The 24,504-nt window shown below is 41.8% G+C and overlaps 1 protein-coding gene across 2 annotated transcripts in view; it reads left to right on the top strand.

The window, feature by feature from the left end:
* Positions 1–9,283: 9,283 nt before the first annotated feature.
* The window catches only part of LOC140210628 (cadherin-1-like), a 59,147-nt gene continuing 43,926 nt past the window's right edge, over positions 9,284–24,504 (top strand). For both annotated transcript variants that reach the window (XM_072279759.1, XM_072279760.1), the window contains exons 1-3: positions 9,284–9,443; positions 9,740–9,839; positions 21,418–21,611. In XM_072279759.1, coding sequence (XP_072135860.1) covers positions 9,393–9,443; positions 9,740–9,839; positions 21,418–21,611 — 345 coding nt within the window. In that variant the 5' untranslated portion in view covers positions 9,284–9,392. The remainder of the gene's footprint in view (positions 9,444–9,739; positions 9,840–21,417; positions 21,612–24,504) is intronic.

Genomic DNA, 24,504 nt, shown 5'->3' with positions numbered 1-24,504 from the left:
AAGTTCTATAATTTATTATACATCCTGTGGAGGGCTGTAATATGCCTAGATGCGTCTAAACAGGAAGAAGAAGAAGAAGAAGAAGAAGAAGAAGAAGAAGACGACTCTGGCTGCTGGATTGTTCCTGTCCAAACCCCCTGTCTGTATCCCTTCCCTTCCCTTGTCTTCTGTTGCCTTGCCTCAAGCCTCACCTCGCCTGTAACCCTCATCTGCACTGCTGTCAATTTCAATTGCTGGAGCAAGATAAGGAACTGTCTATCGTTGTTTTGAACTGCCTCTGTGTCCACGCCTTCACTAGGTATGTCTGGCCTTTTGCTGCTACCTAGTGTTGGGATCTGTCTTTATGTCCTCGCCTTCTCTAGGTAGATCCGGCCGTTTGCCGCTACCTAGTGTTGAGAAGCATCTATATCCATGCCTTCGCTGGGTAGGTCTGGCTGTCTGCTGCTACCTTGTGTTGGGAACTGTCTCATTGTATTCTGCATTCTGTGTATGAGTCCCGGCCCTATGTCCTGTTCCAAGGAGGGGTCCTGGCTCTGTGTTCCATGTTCCTGTCTCTCCCTTGACCAAGGCTCTGCATTCCTGTCTCGTCCAGTCCTAGCCACGATCCAAGAAACTTGTCCTGGCCAAGCAGTGGATTTGTGTTCTCGTCTTGTCCATGTGTCTCGCCCAGCCCAGGAGTACCTTGCCCAGCCCAGTGCTGGGGTTTCCTTGTCCTGTCCAGGAGTCTCACGTCCAGTCCTGTTGCCACTCCTCATCCTGTAGCCATGTCTTGTCCTCGCCTAGTTCTGGAGTCCGAGCCCGAGTCAAGTCCAAGGTTCTGGGTCCTTGGCCAGTCTCTGGCTTGGAGTCCTTGTACAGGCTCCTAGTTCCTAGTTCCTCGTCCAGGTCCCGCTTTCCTAGTCAAATCCTAGCCCAAGTCTGTGTTCTTGTCTCAGCTCCTAGTCTGCATCCAGTCACGTCCCTAACACTAGTCTCTAGCCATGTCCAGTTCCTAGTACTTCAGTATCTGTGTCTTGCATTTGGGTCTGCCACCAGTGCCCCCATTATGACAATCTGACTGGCAACAACTTTGTAAATTTTCTCTGTACTCTTTCAACCTTGTTTACATCTTTCCAGTATGTAGGTGACCAAAACTACACACAATACTCCAAAATGTACCTCACTATCGTCTTATACAACTTCAATATAACATCCCTCTTCTGTACTCAATACATTGATTTATAAAGGCCATTTGCCCAAAGCTTTCTTTATGACCCTGTCTAACTGTGATGCCACACTCAATGAATTATGTGCCTGTATTCCCAGATCCCTTTGTTCTACCATGCTCTTCAGTGCCTTACTGATCACTGTAAGACCTATCCTGCTTGGTAAAGTGCAAGACTTTGCACTTCTCTGCATTAAATTCCATCTGCCATTTTTCTTTTGTAATTTATTTTTTATTGAAGTTCATCATCAAACAAAACTTTCCATAAGATACATTTCAGATACTGTACATATATATCGTATAGTCATATTTGTCACAAATCTCCACATAATATTTATCTGAGGTATACACTTATAGAAAGGAGAGGAAAGAAAGAACAATCAAAAGAAGAAAATTATATGCAAAGTAGAGAGTGATTTTTTTTTACAACATATTCATTGACTTGTGAGAATAAAATCAGGCCTATGAGGTGTTATGCAGTTAAACCATTTTTCCTAGTGTGAATCAAATTGTTCCAACTTATGATTAACAAATGTTGTTATCTTCTCCATTTTGTAAATGTCCATTGTAATTTCCATCCATACATTTAAAGTTGGGCTCTCCTGTGATAACCATTTCCTGGTAAGGGTCTTTTTACCAGCCACCAGCAGTATATTCATTAAATATTTGTCTCTTTTCAACCATTCTTGAGGTATATACCCAAATTATATGGTCTTACTTTCTAAGGGTATTTCACATTTAAAGATGTCTTGTAGGGCATTGTGTGTCCCACTCCAATAGTCTTTGATACTGGGGCATTCCCAGAAAATATGATAATGGTATGCATTTTGATTTCCACAATTTCTCCAGCAAACCGGGAAGTTACTATCATAATGGGATTTCTGAGAAGATGTAATAAAATATCTTATCAAGTTTTTCCACCCGAACTCTCTCCAGTTCTGTGAACTGGTACACTTCCATTGATACCTCCATATTATTGTCCATTCTTCCTCAGATATTATTATCCCTCCTTCCTTCTCCCATTTTGTTTTAATGTATGAAATCGAATGTGTTTCAAGATTTGACAAACCCTTATACACGCTTGAAGTTATTCTACTACCTTTGTCTGAATTGTATGCTTTTCTAAGTAGCTCTATCAAACATGTACTTGCCTTGGTTACATTTTTAACCGTACTGTCACATCTGTAAATGTCGATAAAAGTCTTGTTTTTCTAACAAGTGTTTCTCTTTCAGCATTTCAAAACTGAACAATGTTTCTCCTTTCATTATACTGCAAATAGCTGTTATTCCTTTAGTTGTCCAGTCCTTAAATCTAGCATTCAGTTTGCTCAGCGTAAAATCTGAGTCATATGCACACCATTTAAGAATTGCAATGTCTCTCTCTGGTTTATATCCTTTTATAATAGTTTTCCATATTTTAAGAGTCCATTTCAGCCATGGGTTATCAACAGTATTTATGTAACTTTGTAGTTGTTATCAGCCAAAATTGCCTGTATGGGGATGGAAAGTATCCTCTCCTCAATGTTTTTCCATTGAGCGTCATATGATGGATTGCACCAACATATCATGGCTCTCAACTGTGCTGCAAAATAGTAATCTCTAAGAGAAGGTAGGCCCCATCCCCCACTTTTCCTTAGCTAATTGCAAAGTCTTGAGACAAATTCTAGGCCTTTTACCTTGCCATATATATCTTGATAGCATCTTGTTCCATTCATTGAAATGATTTTGGTTAATCTCTATTGGTAGGGTCTGAAAGAGATATAGTAGTCTGGACAGTATATTCATTTTAATAGATCCAATCCTTGAATTGAGACCAAGAAAAGGAATTAGGTTCCATCTTGTTATATCTCCCTTAATTTATATATATATATATATATATATATATATAGGCTGATAATTGCATTCTGATAATTTTGCCAAATCTTTTGGCATAATGATGCCCAAATATTTGACAGACTCTGTTTGCCGTGCCCAAGGATATCTACTTTCAATTTCTCTTGGTGGGCTATAGTTATATGAAAGTAGTTGGGTTTTATCTATGTTAATCTTGTATCCTGATACTGTAATTAGCTATATTGTTCAAATGATTGCATCAATTTAGGTATAGAGTATGTTGGTTGCTCTAGATAGATCAAAATGTCATCCGCGTAACAGGGCAATTTATGCTCTGTCCCTTTAATAGTAATTCCCCTGATATCTTCATTTTGTCTGATGTATTGAGCTAATGGTTCCAGATATAATGCGAAGAGTAGCGGTGACCATGCACAACCCTGCCTCATGCCCCTTTCTAGGGTAAAACTATTAGATAAATATCCATTGATTTTAATTCTAGCAGTAGGATTGTCCTATAGTGCCGGTATAGTTTTAATAATTGTGTCACGTAGACCAAATCAATGTAAAACTCTGTAAAGAAAATTCCAATTAACCGAATCAAATGTCTTTTCAGCGTCCACGCTTATCACTATTGCTTCAATTTATTTTTTTTATATAATCCATAATGTGAAGTGTCCTTCATATATTGTCTTGTGTTTGGCGTTGTTGTATGAAACCTGTCTGATCATTATGTATCAGTGTGGGTAGAAACTCTTCTAATCATTTGGCCATGATGGAGGTAAATATTCTATAATCCACATTAAGAACAGATATTGGTCTAAATGACCCACATTCCATTTTATCCTTGCCTTTCGGTACAGCTGAGATTATCGCCTCCTTCCAGCTGGGTGGAATTTGCGCCTTTCTTAGGGCCCAGTTCAGTGTGGGGTGTAAAACAGGAACTAACTCACTTCTAAACTCTTTATACCACTCTGCCGTATATCCATCTGATCCTGGTGACTTGCTTAATTTAAGCCTACTAATTGCAGTTTTTAGTTCAGCTTCAGTTATGTCAGCAGTCATCGTTCTATTTTGTTCTTGGCTTAAAGTGGGTAACTCTAAAGAATTCAGGAAGGTGTCAATCTGGGCTATGCTTCCCCCTGGAGCTTTGGAATATAGAGTTTTGTAAAGCATTTCAAAAGCTGCTTGAATTTCACTGAGCTTATTATTTTTATCACTTGTTCTTGGATCCCTAATTCTATGAATTGTATTTTCTGCTATTTTTTTTTCAGTTTCCACTATTTTCATAGATTTAGATCCACTTTCATAGTGTCTCTGTTTCAGAAACAATAATTTTTTTTCTAATTTCTTGTGTAACCAAACTATTAATATCATTCCTAATTTCTAAAATTTTCTCTAGTGTATCCTGTGCCAAACTCAATTTGTGCTTTTTTCTAGTTCCTTCAGCTTATTTTGTAATTTCTCTAATGTTGTATTCCTTATTTTATTCTTATATGAAGATACCACTATAACTTTCCCTCTTAAGACAGCCTTCATAGTGTCCCATAAAATGGGAGGTGAAACCTCTCCATTATCATTGAATTCTAAGTAAAGACCAATTTCTTTTTTAATTTCTTCCTTAAAATAGGGATCATTGAGTAGACTTGAATTTAGTTTCCAAATAGTATTCTTTGGGTGTAGGTCAAAATCAACAGATAAATATATAGGTGCATGGTCACTTACATCTATTATCCCAATTCCACAGGTGTTTATTTTGTCTCTATCTTTTCCAAATGTTATGAAATAGTCTATTCTTGTATATACGGAACAAGGGGCAGAATAATGAGTGTAATCCCTTCTATCGGGGAAAAGATCCCTCCATGTATCAATTAGACCAACATCCTCAAAAGAGTGTTAACTTTCTTATGAAAGGACTTTGTTTCATAAGTTTTTCTATTGGAAGAGTCTAGCTTTGGTTGTAATTGTAAATTTAAGTCTCCCCCACATATCAAGAGACTTTCTGTTTCTGTTACCATAATATTAGTAATTTTCTGGAAGAAACTAATATCACTTCCTGGGGGTGCATATATATTCAATAAAGTAACTGGATTTCCATCTATATTCCCCCTTACCAGAATATATCTGCCCTTCTTAGCTCCCATTTCAAATACTTTTTCAAAATTTAGCTTGCATGAGATGAGAATAGCAACTCCTCGTCTATGTCCTGATTTATATGAGGAGAAAAACAAATTAGTGAAGCCCATTCTCTTTAATTTTCTATGCTCATTTTTACTTAAGTGAGTTTCCTGTAAATATACTACATGGGCTTGTTCTTTTTTCATTTTTGAGAGAATTTTACTTCGTTTGATTGGATTTAATAGCCCATTGACATTAAAAGAAATGAATTTTACTTTGTCCTTAGCCATGTGTATTTATCTTTCAGTATATCATTGAAATTTGCAGAATATAACTTGATCGATCTACTCTTTGAACAAATAACCAAGAAACGCGAATAATAAAAAAAATGTAACCAAGGTGTGATTCCAAGGCTGGGGTCTCTAGATTACCCTGGGTGAACTAGAGGAAATGTCTAGCCGTGGGGGATAGCCCCTCCTACCTGTGAGTTAAGGGCCCCCGCTGCAGTACCTAGAAAAGTAAGTAAAAAAATCTATGTCCATTACACAGAAATGATTTCCCTGTGTATTCCTCCCATATATATATTCTCATTTAGGTGGGGAAAAGGAGTGAATGAATGAATAAAAAAATTGAGTAATATAAAATCCACATTATAATACGTATTCCTTGAGATAGGTATATTACCATCTAGTTTTGCTTCCGTTTAGTTTATCAGCACTTTTAAAGTTAGCCAAACCTTATGGCTCTTCTGGAGGAGGTGAGGGCTGTCTTTGGAGAACTCACAGTCTCTTTCTAATATCCTTCTCTCATCCTCCTCCCGCCCCCTGTTTTCTCAGTTCTCTTACTATTTCCCAAGCAGATCGGGATAACTGCTCAGCCAGACTTTCCCTTGGTTTGACCACGCTAATGGGCAGTCCCCACCTGCCATTTTTCAGCCCATTTTTCCATCTGATGCAGATCCCTCTGCAAGCCATGATAGCTGGCTTCACTGTCCACTATACCCCCAAAACCTGACGTCATCCTCAAATCTGCTGATCCAGTTCACCACATTATCTAATTCAGATCATTGCTATCGATGACAAACAACAATGGACCTAGCACCGATCCCTGTAGCACTCCACTAGCCACTGGCCTCCAATCAGAGAGGCAATCCTCTACTACCACTCTCTGGCTTCTCCGACAAAGCTAATGTCTAATCCAATTTACAACCTCATCCTGAATGCTCAGCGACTGAATCTTCTTGACCAACCTCCCATGCAAGACTTTGTCAAATACTTTACTAAGGCCCATGTAGACAACATCCACTGCCTTGCCTTCATCCACTTTCCCGGTAACTTCCTCAAAAAACTCTACAAGATTGATTGGACATGGCCTAACACACACAAAGCTCTGCTGACTAACCTTAATCAGTCCATGTCTGTCCAAAATACTTGTATATCCAATCCCTTAGAATACCTTCCAACAACTTTCCCACATCTGATTCAGACTCACTGGCCTAAAATTTCCTGGTTTCTATTTTTTAAACAGCAGAACAACAGTGGCTATTCTCCAATCCTCTGTCACTAAGAATGTTTTAAATACCTCTGCTAAGGCTCCGGCAATTTCTGCACTTGCCTCCCATAGGATCTGAGGAGACACCTTGTCAGACTCTGGGGATTTATCCACCCTGATTTGCCACTGAGTAGCAAACACCACCTCCTCCATAATCTGTACAGGGTCTATGATGTTGACACCACTTTGCCTCACTTCTATAGTCTCTGTATCTCCCGAGTAAATAGAGATGTCAAGAATACATTTAAGTTCTCCCCTATCTGTTTTGGCTCCATGCTTGGATAACCATTCTGGTCTTCCAGAGGACCAATTTTGTCCCTAGCAGTCCTTTTGCTCTTCACATACCTGTAGAATCCCTTAGCATTCTCCTTCACCTTATCTGCGAGAGGAACTTGATGCCTTCTTTTAGACTTCCTGATTTTTTTCTTAAGTGTCCTCTTGCATTTCTTGTACTCCATAAGTACCTCATTTGTTCCTACATGCCTATACCTGCTATGCACCTCCTTTTCTCTCTTAATCGGGGCCTCAATATCTTTTGAAAACCAAGATACCTTACAATTGTTATCATTATCTTTTATTCTGACAGGCATATACAAGCTTTGTACTCTCAGAATTTCATTTTTGAACCTCTCATTTTCCAGGTACACCTTTGCCTGAAAGCAGCCTGTCTCAATCCACATTTGCAAGATAATTTCTCCAATTTAGAATCTGAACCCATGGACCAGACCTATCTCTTTACATATTTACTTTGAAACTAATGGCATTGTGTTCACTGTTCCTCTACAGAAACTTCTGTCACTTGCCCTGACTCATCCCCTAACAGCATATCCAGTTTCACATGTTCTCTCTTCAGGACTTCTATGTACTGATGAAGGAAACTTTCCTGAACACACTTACAGTATGGAATTCCCTAGTCCTTTTACAGTATGGGATTCCCAGTCAACAGTGTGCTCCTGTTTCCTCCCATGTTCCAAGGAAGCATGGGTTGGGAGGTGAATTGATATGGTAAATGGCTCCTTGTGTATGGGTCAGTGCTAGAATCTGAGGAGAGTTGATAAGGAGAATAAAATGGGACGAGGGTAAATGGTACTTTCAGCATGGACTTCATGAGCCCAAGGGCTATTTCTGAGATGTATGACTCTAAGAAGATCTGTCCCCATTGAGACATAGAACATTCTTAAATGCTTGACCAGGGAAATGCAGAACAGCTATTTGTCCAGCTAAGGAGTTACTGCAATGAGGAGAATTCTCTAAAAAGGTTCAGATATATGGAATTCCCTAGTTTAGACAGGGGTACACAAACAGTATTCCACAGACCCGTCAGTTAACGTTTAGGGTCCAAAGTATAAAAACAGTTGGGAATCCCTGCTCTAGATCATCAGGCATGATCAGTCATTACATTTAAAATGGTAATCAATAGATTTATGAATACAAATATGAGTAAAATGGTGTTGTGGTAGATCAGGCATGATTTTGTTAACTGATAGCGGAGGAGTCTTCTTCATTGCTCAGGAAAGTACTGAAGATTCTACAAGTTCTTTATTAAACAAAAAGTCCTACAGCACATGACAGTGTTGAACAGAAAGACATCTTTATCTTGTGCAATGTCAGATGGCTGGGTTTTGTTTGATTGACCATAACTGTTTACTTACTACAGTCAGGCATTAGCACTGTAAACATCTGTCATAAATTGCCTTCCTTCCATGCTTCAGTGCCTCTATCAAGGGCCAAGTGGTAAAATACAATAAAAACACATAGATATGAATCATTATGTCTAACCTCTCTCGTCGTTTAGTTCCCTCTTCAGGACTTTCCTGCTGGGCTGTAAAAGAGACACAGTTGTTGAGTGGATATCCCAAAGTGGCTAACTACTAATGAAATATTGACTCCGTTACTAATGTGATGCAAAAATATGCCAAAGAAACTCCCCCAAATAGTTCCCTAGAAGCTAATGGATGTGTTTCAGTAAGCTCACAAAAATGTAGGATTTTGTTTAGTTTATTCAAACCATGTGTAACTTCCCTCATTGGCTACCACTTGATTGCTGAATCAACTTGACTGAATGGCTAAAAATATGTGGAACCACATGTTTGTATTTGAATAGTTTGTCCACTGAAGGAAATGTTCAGATAAAGAGACAAACATCAGATATGAAGAAAAAAATGTGGATGTTAAAAATCTAAAAGGGAAAGAGAAAAATGCTGGAAATACCCAGCAGGTCAGTTCACATCTGTTTCGTGTTGATGAGTTTTTGTCAGAAGTGGGTAGGAGAGAAATGAAGCTTGTTAAATCGCAGGAATGGTGTGGGGGTAGGGGGAATATGTCTGATGAGGTAAAACCAGGGTAATCATGGGTTAGTATAAACAAGGTTACCCTGTCAATGAGTGAATGAGAGAGGGTCTCTCTCGTCGACTATTTACTCTTTTCCATAGATGCTGCCTGGCCGACTGTGTTACTCCAGCACATTGTGTGCGTTGCTTTGGATTCCAAGCATCTACAGATTTTCTCGTGTCCTAGACAGAGGGAAACGCCTCCTAAAGTTGAAGAATTACCGAATGTTTATCAGAAGAGGAAGTCTGTGTTAAGCAGCAGCGGGGAGAGGACACAGCGCAGCGAAAGCGGAGAGAAACCCACAAATAAAACAGAGATCGGGCACAACACGGATCCGTGGACAGTCACTTTGGCTCCGATGAGTAGTTTCACCTTCTCCTGTCTGGGAATCCTCGCCTTCCTGCTACAGGTGAGCCGCAGTCCCCAACACTGATCGTCTCCAACTCATCTGAGATGCCGCCGTGAGCTTTTTCATGTGTGATTGTTTTTCGCTCGGATCGCCAGGTGTGGGTGGGTCACTCTTGCCCCAACACCGGCTTCTGGTTTCCCGTCGCAATATATTCGCCCATCTTTTTAATCTAATTAAAACCGAGATTTTCGAGTGGGGTCTAAATCCAGGCGGGTTAGACAGACCTCGGGGATCGGCTGTGCAGGCGGCGAGCGGTTGCTTCACGTTATCTAACATGAAACGACTCTGTCCGACAGGTTTGCAGTGGCGAAGGATCACAGCGATGCGAGGGGTTCGATAAAGACTCCTACGTTTTCGAGGTGGAGTCTCTGGCGGTGGGTCAAGTACTTGGCAGAGGTGAGAACGAGGAAAACACTCGAGTCTCATCGGGGAATAACGTCGGGTGTATGGGAAAGGCAGAGCGAGTTTTAAGGCTCAGACTGCAATTCACAGAGACAGATCAGGCGGGAAAGGATGCAAATTATCCGGGGAGTGGATATGAACTGCAGAAGAGGGGTTCTGATATCGGAGAGGTACAAGGTCGTTAGCTTCTCAATGTGCAAGGCACAACATTGCAGACTGAGAGTTTGATCATCGTTCCCTCTCTACGCAGATGTATCTGTCGTTCTGCAGATGTATCTGTCGTTCTCGGTTACGTTCCACTGGAAGTTCGGCATATCTGCGAATTATAACTGTGCACTTTATGCCCAAATTCAAAACATCTGCTCCAGATTAGCTAAGAACTGTGAATAGTTTGGTGTCGTGTTTTCAGTCAATTTTCTGTTTTGTTTCCAGAAAAGGTTCAGGTATGCCGTTCCATATTACCTGACAGATAGTAACCTTCAAGCGAATTTGCGCTTTGTGTACTAGACGTTTATAACTACAAATGGCAACTTTAGTTTATGTTCCGTACATTTTCAACTGCTTTTTGTGTGTTCGGTTTTGGATCAAGTTTATACGAGATGGATGAGATACCAATTTCAAAAACGGACTCCACCCACTTTGGGAAAAGTCTTCTGGCCGCACGAGATGTGTTCCTTCATTTTGTCGGAAAGTTATTTTATACTAAGAGTTTTCTACTAAAATGCTGTACTTTCCTTGAGTTGGACTTGTGTCGCTTGAGCAGTCTTTGAGGAACTAATCCGATTGTCAAGTGTCTGAAACTTTCAGAGGAGGTTGTATAGTTTTTATTGATGGGATTGCCAACAACTTTGTATTGGTTAAAATGATGCCACATCAGTCACGAAATTCATGTAATGCAGCAACAGTCCAGTTTGTAGTTTCACTTTGCATAATTACAAATGCATGGATTTTCGGTATAGTTGCACCTTGCAGCAGTTCCCTCAGCAGTAGGGTGTCACTGAAATTTACTGAGTCTACCTAGATTTGTTTGAAATACCCACTGTACGTTGTCCTGAATGATATTAAAAAGGGATCGATGAAGTGTTTCATTGTCAAGGTTTTAATTCTTGTGAGCAAAGAGGTTTAATTGCTGGAAAATTCAATAATATCCAGAAACTACGGCTGATCGCTTTCCTCCACCACCCCAGCTCAACCTCTACAACCTATTTGTCATTGTATTCATACTTCCACTTTGAGTAGGATGTGTACACCTACAGCGTACATTTGACGCAGAATTACAAATCAGCCTTAAGAGTAACGTAAAAAGCAACAGGAAAAATCCTTAACAACAGGAATTCTGCAGATGCTGGAAATTCAAGCAACACACATAAAAGTTGCTGGTGAACGCAGCAGGCCAGGCAGCATCTCTAGGAAGAGGTGGAGTCAACGTTTCAGGCCGAGACCCTTCGTCAGGACTAGACGAAGGGTCTCGGCCTGAAACGTCGACTGCACCTCTTCCTAGAGATGCTGCCTGGCCTGCTGCGTTCACCAGCAACTTTTATGTGTGTTGCAGGAAAAATCCTTATCGCAGTAGACTGATGGATACTAACTTTCCAGAGACGGACTGAATGCCCATGTCCTGTACTGTAACAATTGTCTGATTCTCAGCAGTGGACTGATTTTAATGGGGCAAGTGGTGATTCATTCGTGTTCACTTATTGAAATTTAGCACCGAATATTGAAATTTCTTAGCATTCTCGTTTCTTTTGTGAATATCGGTGGCTGGTTCGAGGAAAATTGATGCGTTATCATTATGACACATCCTTATTTACTAATGAGGGCATTGATATGGCGTTCTTTTCTCTTAAACCCGGCAGTTCAGTCACAATTACGTAATACAGCACAGTGTTACGGCCGGTGTGGGGAACGGCCTTCCTTTTACTTAAAACCTCAAGAAGATGCGCATATTCAGCCAAATCCCAGACAGGCCTGCGTCCTTAGCTGATAGCGGAGGGGACTCAAGGAGCGGAGACTGAGCTGGACCCAGACAGGTAGACAGGCATGCCGGTCCCTACTCAGACAAATCGATTCGTGGGGTATGTCGGGATAACCGGGGGAGACCAGGTACCAGTGATGCTTCAGGCGAATCAACCAGATAAGAGAGTAGTTCACTATGGTTGCCTTCGAGCACCATTTGGAGGGGTTCGGTGGAAAAGTGGTTCTGGTCGGTGCCCAGAGGTCGACCGCTCAGCTCCTTGACGTTAATCTTTTCTCTTAATTCCCGAGTTGGAACTCCCCACCTTTGAAATTGAGATTTGTCTGTGAGATTGCTGGCTGCACCGGAGTCGATAGACTCCAAGTTCATTGATCAGAGACCTCCACGATAAGGAAACTTCGAGCATTACACAATTGGGGAAAGCCGACTGAAGGGAGAACTGACCCGCCAGGACTCCTCTCGCTGCTGACGTGCATCTTCTTTTACTGGACGCTTTTGACCTGCCGCCCAGAAATGTCCTGGATCGGCACAATGTTCTCCCGCGCCGCTCTCGTTCCTCCTGAGACAGGTGCAAGAGTCCTACTTGCATAAGCTCCTCAATGGGATGGGCGGTGAGGAATGGAGGGTGGGTGAGGAAAGACGCTGATCAGTTCCTATTCGGAGGAAGTTTCAAACATTCTTTCCCTGCGCCACTCAGTTACCCAGTCGTTAACTTGAAAAGTTAGATTAATCAGGATATCCAAACTATCCTGCTCGCCCCAGACAGGTTCTCACACCGGACCTCCGCGTTCAGTCCACGCTGGAAGGCAATGATGAGAGATCACTCATTCCAACCCGTCTCCTCTGCAAGTGTGGGGAATTTGAATGCATAGGCTCTCACTGTTCCTACCTTGGCGCAGGTCCAAGTTTGTGGACAGCCTCTTGACCCCGTACTAGAATGTCAAAAAATCTCCGTAACACCGCCACGAAATGTCGGAACGACTATGCTTGCTTCCGTTAAGCGTCGAACAGGCTGAGTGGAGGTCCACCTAGGAGATTGACCATGTACGCCAGTTTTCGCGCATCCTCACATAAACGACCAAGCTGGGCTTGGAATGTCGGCTCGCATTGGGTAATAAAATTCCTTCAGTCACCGGCATCATTAGAATATCTGCCAGATGGTGGAATTCCCTGTTCCTGTGCAGTCGCGGGAGTCTGTGGGGGTCCGAAGGCGGGACTCAGTTCTGGTCCGGGAGCGGGAGTATTAGTAGCAGAGATTGTCGGGGCAGCAGAAAAAGAGAACCTGCGAGATGCTGGGAGTGGGACTGAGGCGGCCCGAGGCTGCTCAGTTGCGTTGGCGAGAATGCTAGTGGCTGTCCGCAGTGAGAGCGGAAATCGCAGCCACCTGAGCCCGATTGTCTGCGGTGAGCTGTTCAACATTTGCGGCCAAGGACGATACCTGTTCCTCCAGGTGAGACTGGGCTTGTCGGCACGAGATTATCTGCCTCATTGTCTCTGTAACTTCACTCAGAACAGATAATTGCCGGTAGCTTGTCCCCTACCTGATCAATATGAATCTCAGCGCCAAGGGCAGCTAATTTCACTCTGCTGGGTCCATCTTTCTGTGCTTGAGACTTGCTGTCACTACGTTCGGATATAGCCCGAGTGCCGGGAAAGAGAGACCCTGAAGCGGGTCAATAGTTCAGACTTTAATGCAAACAGAGTTAGATGGAATGGAAAACAATAAACACTAGACCAAACAGGGCCATTAGTTATTACACTCAAATGGAAAATGAAGCCAACACTGCAGCTGAAAAGAATAACTAAATATCAAACAAAATACCGCTAGTTGTCAGTCAGTTGACTGGACAGTCTAATTTCTCAGGCAAAGCCGAATGCAAGTAGGTTACTGTGATTTGCTCAAGTCTCAACAAGCTCTACCAGGAAAAAATAATGGAGCTAAATGCCATCAGAATGAAATAATAATTAGCTGATACGTGCATATTCATGAGCGCAATTACCACATCAGCTGCGCTACCGAATCAGTGGTTGTGACATATTTCTTTCAGAGCAATAATTCCCTTAGTACTACGTATGGACTGATAACTTGCCTATGCGCATTGATCTTCTCTCCATTCCTCCCTCTCCATCACCCCAGGTGAATACACCAGTTAAAGCCCGCGTGCAGGCTTTTAGTTAATTGATATGTAGTTGCACAGATACAACAAATTGGAGACGAGTACGAACGTCAGAGAATATCGCCAACTGCACCGACAGGTACGGAATGAGACAGCGTGAGGAAAGAGTTAAAACGGTATGGAGAAAGCAGACACCTACGCTAACAAAGGGACGTGTAAGTAACTGCATAGTACACGCGCAACTAGCAAAGGTAAAGTGAAAATAACGTGGCGAGGGCTTTAGTCAGGAATGTTGACAAATCTGATACAGGGAATGAAGGCTGATAGTCGTATATCAAAAGAGTTGAACTGTACTGTAAGACGAACAACGTGGATGAGGAGAAGAAAGTATGCACGCTTGTTAGCTCAGGGGTCCCCAACCTTTTTTGCACTGCGGACCGGTTTAATATTGGCAATATTCTTGCGGACCGGCCAACCCGGGGGTGGGGGTGGGGAGATGTAGGGTTGCCAACGGACAAGAGTAGCAGTCAAATACGTTGTGATTACCCTGTAAAGACTACAATAACCATGAAGCCTTGCGCGGGCACCAGTACGCATGCGTGACCTGCCCATGCGTGTATCTGCCGATTTTTTTCCCCCAGCAAATCGTTTTTGGCGGTTCTGCTCGGGGGGGGGGGGGTTGTTGATCACGACCGGAATATAGATGATAAGTGGCTAATACACTCAATTTCGTTTCTAAAAGGGTTTATCTAACGAATTCAATATTAAACACACAGCGCATATTTTCCTCGCATGAATATAGTGATAAGTCAATTATCAGGGGAGGACAGGAGAGCTTGAAGTAAGTATTGAACAAACTTCCAGTAGAAGTGGTAGAAGCAAGTTCGATATTATCATTTAACGAAAAATTGGATAGGTATATGGACAGGAAAGGAATGGAGGGTTATGGGTTGAGTACAGGTTGGTGGGACTAGGTGAGAGCAGCGTTCAGCACGGACTAGAAGAGCCGAGATGGTCTGTTTCTGTGCTGTAATTATTATATGGTTGTATAAGTAAGTCAATAGCATCATAACATTTTAAGTAACGTTTGGATATTAAACACACAGCACATATTTTCCTTGTATGAACATATAAAATCATTGCAACACACCAATATCGCTGAATCAGTGGGAGCCCTGGGCTTGTTTCCCTGCAACAACACGGTCCCATCAAGGGGTGACAGGAGACAGCGATACTCGAAGGGGGTTCCTTATGTCCAGTCTATTCCGCAATTTAGTTTTCCTTGCATTCGTTGCAGAGATATGTTGGAAATGGAAGCAACGTTTTCAGTGCTTTCATGGCTATCTCAGGATATTTAGCCTTGATTTTGATCCAGAATACTGGCAGAGATGTTATGTCAAACATACTTTTCAGCCCACTGTCATTTGCAAGCTCGAGGAGTTGAATTTCTTCCCACGCTGATATGGATGACGCGTGGGTAATGACCTCGCATGCGTAATGGCTCAACAGTGTGTGACAGGGAATGAGGAAAGGTTTCCTCGCGGCCCAGCAGGGAATGAGGAAAGGTGCCACCCGTGACAGGGAATGAGGAAAGGTGCAGCTGACTCATATCGCCAAATCATATCGTTTCCTCGTGGCCCGGTAGCAAATGCTTTGCGGCCTGGTACTGGTCTGCGGCCCCGTGGTTGGGGACCGCTGTAATGGGTTCTAAAATGTACAGGCCCTTACGCAACTTCATAACTCCTGAAAAGCCAGCAAGCAAGACGTTTGATGAAATTGTTACAATTTTACAAAATTACTTGAACCCTAAACCACTGGTAGTAGCTGAGTGATTTAGATTTTACAAAAGGAACCATTCAAAGTATGAATGCAAACATGAGGAATTCTGCAGATGCTGGAAATTCAAACAACACACATCAAAGTTGCTGGTGAATGCAGCAGGCCAGGCAGCATCTCTAGGAAGAGGTACAGTCGACGTTTCGGACCGAGACCCTTCGTTCTGACTCTCAGGCCAAACCCTTGGCATGTCAAATGATGGCCAGTAGTGGAACCCCGTGAACAGGTCCCATTCCCATTCCCACAAAGAATCAAAGCCTGTGTGTAACTCCTGGTCAGGGTCTTCAAAAGAACCGCAAAAGGGAAAAATAAAGACATTGAAGGTGGAAATAGAGCTGTTTCCAAAGATGCATGCAAAGGAGTCACCGTTCAACGCCATTAACCCTCCAAAGTTCTGCCAAACCTGTTGGTTCAAAGAAAAACTTTGCTGAGAATGTCAGAGACAAGGTCACATCGAGAGAGTGTACAAGGCAAACAATAAGCACAACCAAAGGGACAGACCACGCAGTGAAAAGTTTCAAACACAAAACTAAGAAATTGCATCAAGTGACTGAATGTGAAACCGAATCACGGTCTGACGAAGGTGAGCCATTCTGCCTAGAACTGCACAGTATAACTGAAGCAGATCACGATAGATGTGTCTGGTGTAAAACTGAAAGTGGTGCTGGATACAGGGTCAACCTTGTCTATAATTTCAGTGGATGACTACAACAGATTGTATTCAAAACTACCATGAGAGAAGATCTCAGTAATGCTAAAGACCTATGTAGGTGGAAAAGTGTCTCCGAAAGGCAAAGTGAATGTGATGTATGGAAGTTAAACACAGAAGTTAGAGTTTATCTGTTGAAAAGCAGAGGGCCAGCACTTTTTGGACATGAATGGCTGAGAAAAATCTCAGAGAAAATACAGTATCATTAATCATAATATTAAATAATAAAGTGCTACAAATAATGCCTTGTTGGGTTTCATTCTCTATCTCATAGAAACTGAAATATACCTTACCCACCCTTACCAGCATAGACTGTCCAAATAAAATACTCAAAACAAAATTATAGTCTTTCCTTCACTCCTGATTTCCAGCACTTAATCAAAAGCCCTTTGTTTTATAACATATCATCTGCCTTTTCAATATGAAAAATGCTGCCAGTACAATTTCTTTATTTCCCTGTGCTTCCCTAATATCATCTTCCAAACATAAAACTGAATCCAAAGTCTTTCTATCCTTCTGAAATCTGCTCTGATAAAACACTATCACCTCACTTTCCAAAGTATAATTCAACCACTCTATCACCATACGTTTCATAAGTTTACACAGATGAGACATTAGTGATATTGGTTTCCCAGGTTTTAGAGTAGGCAATACTGCCGCCATTTTCTATGAGGGAGGAAGGCGGCCTAACCTCCAAATATGAAATAAATTTTAATATTTCAAATGTTTAACCATAGGAGAACATGTATCATCCTTTCCTGGAGACATCTGACCTGCGCTATTAATAGCCGCCTTAAATTCCTACAATGGAAACTCTACACCACTAATACAAACATTGCTACAGCTGGCTTCCAATACATCAAGATATTCACTTAGAACCTTATCACTATATTGTTTAGTCTCTTCACTTAAATTATCATGGTTATGAATTGCAGCAAATGGCCCAGCCAGTAACTCAACCTTCTCTCTTGCAGTAACAGTCATATTACCTTCTTTAATCAATACTGGAATGCTATGATCCCTACAAATCCCCCCCTCCATTTTCTTAATCATTCCTCAACATCTCCAAATTTTCTAAAAACCCTAATTACCCTTGCACGTTCCTCAGTCCACCATAGTACGGCCTTTCTCCATTTAATGCCCTTTCAAATAAGAATCATTTTCAAGAAAATAATGAAAATGATGACAGATAAAATTGGTTTCCAACATAGAAAAATTGATTTGACAGGTGTTTATTGTCAGTGTGGTGTTCTTTCTGGATTTCCACATGAACTGCCTGGTACAGTATTGATAGTGAAAGTTCAGTTTTTCAATCTACAATTTATAATGGTAGGTTTTCCAATACCTTTGTTTTATTGGATGGTTCATGGAGATCAAGTTATCATAGCAAGAGACAGAGCTGAAGCAATATATGATCAATCTAATCTTGGTGTTTATGTTAAATTATTGTTGAGGAGTCACCAAATGGAACTGAGATTCTACTTGTTCCTGGAGTTCAAGTACTTGCCTTTGAGGAGAAAGTGCAGTGTGATGTATTTGAGTATTGTTGAGTAAATAAGACACATTGGGAGAATTTTGACATCAGTGTGTGAGATTATGAGCTTCAAACTGTCAGAGTTAGAATTATCACCCGTTGATAGACCCTGTCAGTGTATGTAGTGAACTCCCAAAGAATCTAGAGCCCACCTTGGGGAGAATTACAGTTTGTGTATCATTTTGCACTCCTGTATTTTGTCACCTCCTCAAAATGAATGAAGTAAGATTTCAAAAGTCATTGTTTACTAAGTTAGGAGTTATGGTCTTTCCATAGTTTCTTTGATTTACCTTAGTAATTATAAAATCTAACTTGTAGGTTCCAGGGTAATAATTTCGTGCAATGTATTGTTTTTTTTACCTTTTTAAGAGCATTCACCATGATTTTCAATTTCTCCATATGCAATATTTGTATTGATGAAAATTTACTTTGGTTGGGATGAGATGTTTGCTGATCTCGGCAATTTACTTGATCTTGGCAATTTACTTGTAAACGTGTTACCACCATACAAGGAGAGATCATCAATATGCTGTTCATTTCTGGTGTGTCCTCCATATGCTTGGCCATTATATACTTCTCCATTAGTTGACTGGTCATCATTACAGAAACTCAACTGTGACGTAGGGAGGTTGTGCTGTTCTTTTGTGGTCAATCCTCTGAATGTTTTGGAGTTTTCATATCAGGCTGTGATGCAATCAGTCAATATACTCTGCACTAAATATCTATAGAAGTTGGTCAAAGTTTCAGATGTCAAGGACATGTGTAGAGAAAAGTGCTGGAAAACGGCCAATAACATCATGAAGGATCCCACCCACGCTGCTCGTGGACTGCTTCTCCCACTGCCACCAGGGAGGAGGCTACGTAGCATCTATGCCAGGACTACCAGACACAAAGACATTTACATTCCCCAAGCAGTAAGGCTGATCATCACCTCCACCCACTAATTCCACCACCACTTTATTATTACCTGTCAGTCATCTTGTGTGCATCTCAGTGTGACTTTATGGATATACAATCAATCTATGTATATAATTTATCTTGTGTATTGAATATCTTGGTCATAACTTGTCCTGGTCCCATCACATCAGCACTCTGGCCAAGGAAGCACCGCCCCCCCCCCAGTTAAATAAATTTGGCATGAACTAGTTGGCCCTCACCAGTTGTTAGAGATGTACCATAGGAACCATTCTATCAGGAGGCATCACAGGTTGGTAAGACAACCACTCTGGCCAAGACCACAAGACATTGCAGAGTTATGGACACAGCTCAGTCCCTCATGAAAACCAGCCTCCGCTTCATTGCCTACGTCGACACTTGCCACTGCCTCAGGAAAGCAGCAGCATAATCAAAGACCCCTCCTACCTGTCTCATTCTCTCTTCTCCCCTCGTTCATTGGCTAGAAGATACAAAATCTTGAAAACTCACCACCAGGCTCAAGATCAGCTTTTACCTTGCTGTTAAAAGGCTCTTATTTTGATCTCACAATCCACCTCATTGTGGCCCTTCAAAAAGACATGAATCTGCAGATGCTGGAAATCCAAAGCAACACACACAGTGCACTGGAGTTGCCACCTGGTCTTTGTTCCCTTTTAGTCTGCCTGAACTGCACTTTTTCTGAAACTGTTGCATTAAATTCTGCATTCTTTTGCGCTTTTCCCTTTCAACTGCCTCGATGTACTTGTGTTCTGAAATGATCTATAGTGATGGCATGCAAACAGATTTTCACTGTATCTCAGTGCCTGTGACCATAATAAAGTCACTATCAGTGACAAAGATTGATACTTTTTGGATGTCGATGGGAATAAGGGTGATAGGAAGGACCATTATCGTATTGAATGGTGGAGCAGGCACGAGAAGCCAAATAGCCTTTTTTTTGCTGCTACTTATCCTGTGGTTGTATTATTAAAAGAATGAGTCCTGAGCCAAATCCAGTACCCATTTACGCCATTTTGTTCAACATGTACTGTTTCATCATGATGCTAATATTGGCCTCTCCTTCCCTTCCTATCAGTTGCTGAGGAGAGTGAATTCAGACCAGTCTGGAAACAAAGGTGAAGATTCATAGGGGTTGCCTGTGATTTGTGTTACTGGTTCCTGAAACTTGAGTTACAAATGTTTACTATGCCATGGTATTCTGCAGTGTTGTAGCCCGGGCCAGGCCTATCTTCTCCCGTATTGAGTACATGCCCCCTGGCTGCTGCTGACTGCTATCCACACCTCGGGCGTGCAGTCCATGCATCTGCCAAGTACTGCTCCTCCTGACTTGTATATACATTGTTTCCTATTGTCTTGAAATCTGTTGCACACTAGCCATATATATGTGTATGATTTTCATCACAAAACATAAAGAGAACTCGTTTAAAAAGAATGTGTATAAGGTACATGTTGGTATGGTTTCCATTACTGTTCATACCCCATATCCAGATTTCATCAGGACAGTTGTCCCTGCTCATGTTTAGTAGTATGATAATACTATAGTTAGCTTAACAAGTTGTGTGGGAGTCTACATGCTGTCCAGTACTGTTATGCTTTTAATCCAACAATCTGTCACTTCTATCACTTCTGTGTAGAACATTAACTGTGTTGACAGCCTGACACAGTGGTGCCAGGGTAGCAACCTCTCCCCCAGTGTCCACAAAGCCATAAGACATAGGAGCAGAAGTAGGCCAGTCAGCCCATCGAGTCTGCTCCACTATTCAATCATGGTCTGATCCAATTCTTCCAGACATCCCCACTCCCCTGCCTTCACCCCTTATCCTTTGATGCCCTGACTAATCAGGAACCTATCTAGCTCTGCCTTAAATACGCCCAATGACTTGGCCTCCACAGCCACTTGTTGCTACATATTCCACAGATTTGCCACCCTCTGACTAAAGTAATTTCTCTGCATCTCAGTTCTAAATGAACGTCTTTCAATCCTGAAGTCGTGCCCTCTTGTCCTTGAATCCCCTACCATGGGAAATAACTTTGCCATATCTAATCTGTTCAGGTCTTTTAACATTCAGAATGTTTCTATGAGAGCCCCCCATCATGCTCCTGAACTCCAGGGAATACAGCCCAAGAACTGCCAGACGTTCCTCATACGGTAACCTTTTCATTCCTGGAATCATTCTCGTGATGTAAGATTTAAATAAATTCTAATTCTAATTCTAAAAAATCTGATGAAAATTGTGGGAGGGTTAATCAACACAGTGAAATATGGGGAATGAGAAGGTAAATCTTTGTCCCTTGTGACATATGGTTAGAATGTGCAAAGTCCATTACATCCAAGCACAAAGTACATTGTTATAATACAACATTTGTAGTTTGTGTGAAGGTTTTTCTTCTGTAAAACCAATCAGTCAGGAATGGTGTTTGGATGATAATCTGCTTATGTGTTATTTTCCTTTTTATTTTTGTAGTTCACTTCAACTGCAATGAACAGAATGGCCTGAAATTCCATACGGATGATCCCTCTTTACAAGTGGAATCTGATGGAAGGGTTCTTGTTAGTGACATTCCATCAACAAACCAAACCAGCTTTATCATCATTGCATCGAGCAAGGCAGAAGATACATGGAGAACAGTTGTTACCGTGCTAGTAAATGGTGACAAGGTACTTTAAACAGAGATTTTGGGATGAATGGATAAATAGTCATGACCAAAGTAAATGCCAAAGCATTGAAATGTTATGGAGCTTTTAAACAATTACTTTAATGAGTTTTGGTGAATTGATGAATGGGAAAATTCCCACCTGAATGAATGTTGTCATGAAATGCAGCATTCATGGTTTTTAATGCAGAAACACTTATTTCAAAGTTCAAAGTAACATTTATCATCAGAGAACATACATGTCAGCACCTAGAACCCTGAGATTCTTTTTCCTGCGGGCATACTCAGCAAATCTATAGAATTGTAACTGTAAACAGGATCAATAAAAGAGCAAGAGCATAGAAGACAATTGTGCAGCTGCAAATATAAATAAATAGCAATAAATAACGAGAGCATGAAATAACAAGATAATGAGTCCTTAAATTGAGATGATTGCTTGTGGGAACACCTCAATAGACGAGTGTAGTTATCCCCTTTTGTTCAAGAGTCTGATGGTGGAGGGGTAGTAATTGTTGTTGAACCTGGTGGTGTGAGTCCTGGGGCTCTGTTACCTTCTACTTGATGGCAGCAGTGAGATGAGAGCATGGTCTGGGGGATGAGGATCTTTGATGATGGATGCTGCTTTTTTACGGCAGTGTTTCATGTAGATGTGCTCAATGGTTGGGAGGGCTGAATCCACAACCTTTTGTAGGATTTAATGTTCAAAGGCATTAGTGTTCCCATACCAGGCTGATGTGGCCAGTCAGTACATTTCCATTATACATCTATAGAAGTTTGTCGAGGTTTTTGATGACGTGTTGAATCCCCGCAGACTCCTGAGGAAGTAGAGGCACTGTTGTGCTTTCTTTGTAATTATATTTATATGATGGGTCCAGGACAGGTCTTCTGAGATAGTGACACACTGGGATTTAAAGCTACTGACCCTCTCCCTCTCTGATCTTCCAATGATGACAGGCTCACAGATCTCTGGATTCCCTCTCCTGAATTCTACAATCAGTTCCTTGATCTTGCTGACATTGAGTGAGAGTTTGTTGATATACAGCACTCAGCCAGATTTTCAATCTCCCTCCTCTCTGATGGTTCATCACCACCTTTGATACGGCTCACAACAGAGGTGACATCAGCAAACTTGCATACGGTGTTGGAACTGTACTGAGCCACACAGTCACAGGTGTAAAGCAAGTAGAGCAGGGTCTAAGCACCGATGCTGATGGAGATTGTGGAGGAGGTGTTTTTACCAATCCGAGCTGACTGAGGTTGGCACGAGAGCAAATGCAGGATCCCATTGCAGACGGGGTTATTGAGGCCCAGTTAGAAACATTTATGTCAAAGTTTAAAGTAAATTTATTATCAAAGTACATAAAGGTCATCATATACAACCCTGAGGTTCATCTTCTTGCAGGCGATCACAGTAAATAAAGGAGACACAATAGAGTCATTGAAAGACCACACCCAACAGGACAGACAATCACTAATGTGAAAGAAAACTACAAATACAGAAAGACAAAGGAGATAAATAAATAGATAGATAAATAGATAGGTAAATAAATGAACAATAAATTTTGAGAATTTAAGATGACAAGTCCTTGAAAGTGAGTCCAGTACACTGGGAACAATTGATTGACGAGGCTAGTGAAGTTATCCCCTCTGGTTCAAGGGCCTGATGGTTGAGGGGTATTAACTGTTCCTGAACCTGCTGGTTTGGGTCCTGAGGCTTTGGTACTTTCCTGATGGCAGCTGCAAGAAGAAAGCATGACTTGGATGGTGGAGGTTGTTGACAATGGATGCTGCTTTCCTATGACAGCTCAATGGTGGGAAGGGCTTTATCTGTGATGGATGGGCCATATCCAATATCTTTGTAGGTATTTCTGTACAAGGGCATTGCCCCTTCTAGACCAGGCTGTGATGCAGCCAGTCATTATGCTCTCCACCACACATCTGTAGAAGTTTGTCAAAGTTTTAGAGGACATGCCAAATCTTTGCAAACTTCTAAGAAAGTAAAGTGGGTGCTGTGCTTTCTTCATCATGGCACTTACTTGCTGGACCCAGGACAGATCCACTGAAATGATAATAATGAGGATTTAAAGCTACAGAAACTCTCCACCTCTGATTCCCTGATGAAGACTGGCTCATGGAACTCTGGTGTTCTCCTCCGGTAGTCAATAATTATGTCTGTGGTCTTGCTGATATTGAGAGAGGTGGTTGTTGTGACACCACTCAGCCAGATTTTCAATCTCCCTCCTTTATACTAATTTGTCACCACCCTTGACTTGGGCTACGACAGTGGTATCATTCGCAAATGTAAATATGGCTTTAGAACTGTGTTTAGCCTCACAGTCATAAGCATACAGTGGGGTTGAGGGCGGGGGGGGGATGGAAGCACACGGCCTTATAGCGCTTGTGCTGAGTGAGATTGTGGAGGAGATGTTAAGACCATAAGATATAGGAGTAGAAGTAGGCCAGGCAGCCCACCGAGTCTGCTGTACTATTCAGTCATGGGCTGATCGAATTCTTCCATACAACCCCACTCCTCCGCCTTCTCCCCATACCCTTTGATGCCCTGGCTAATCATGAAGTTATCTGTATCTGCCTTAAATACACCCAATGACTTGGCCTCCACTGCCACACATGGCAACAAATTCCACAGATTTACCACTGTCTGACTAAAGTAATTTCTCTGCATCTCTATTCTAAATGGATGTCCTTCAATCCTGAAGTCATGCCCTCTTGTCCAAGACTCCCCTACCATGGGAAATAACTTTGCCATATCTAATCAGTTCAGGCCTTTTAACATTTGGAATGTTTCTATGAGGTCCCCACTCATCCTGCTGAACTCGAGGGAATACAGCTCAGGAACTGCTCATACAGTAAACCTTTCATTCCTGGAATCATTCTCG

Source organism: Mobula birostris, chromosome 15, assembly GCF_030028105.1.
Source record: "Mobula birostris isolate sMobBir1 chromosome 15, sMobBir1.hap1, whole genome shotgun sequence".
Taxonomy (NCBI): domain Eukaryota; kingdom Metazoa; phylum Chordata; class Chondrichthyes; order Myliobatiformes; family Myliobatidae; genus Mobula; species Mobula birostris.
The sequence above is the reverse complement of the archived record's forward strand: the minus strand, read 5'-3'. Positions and strand labels throughout refer to the sequence as shown.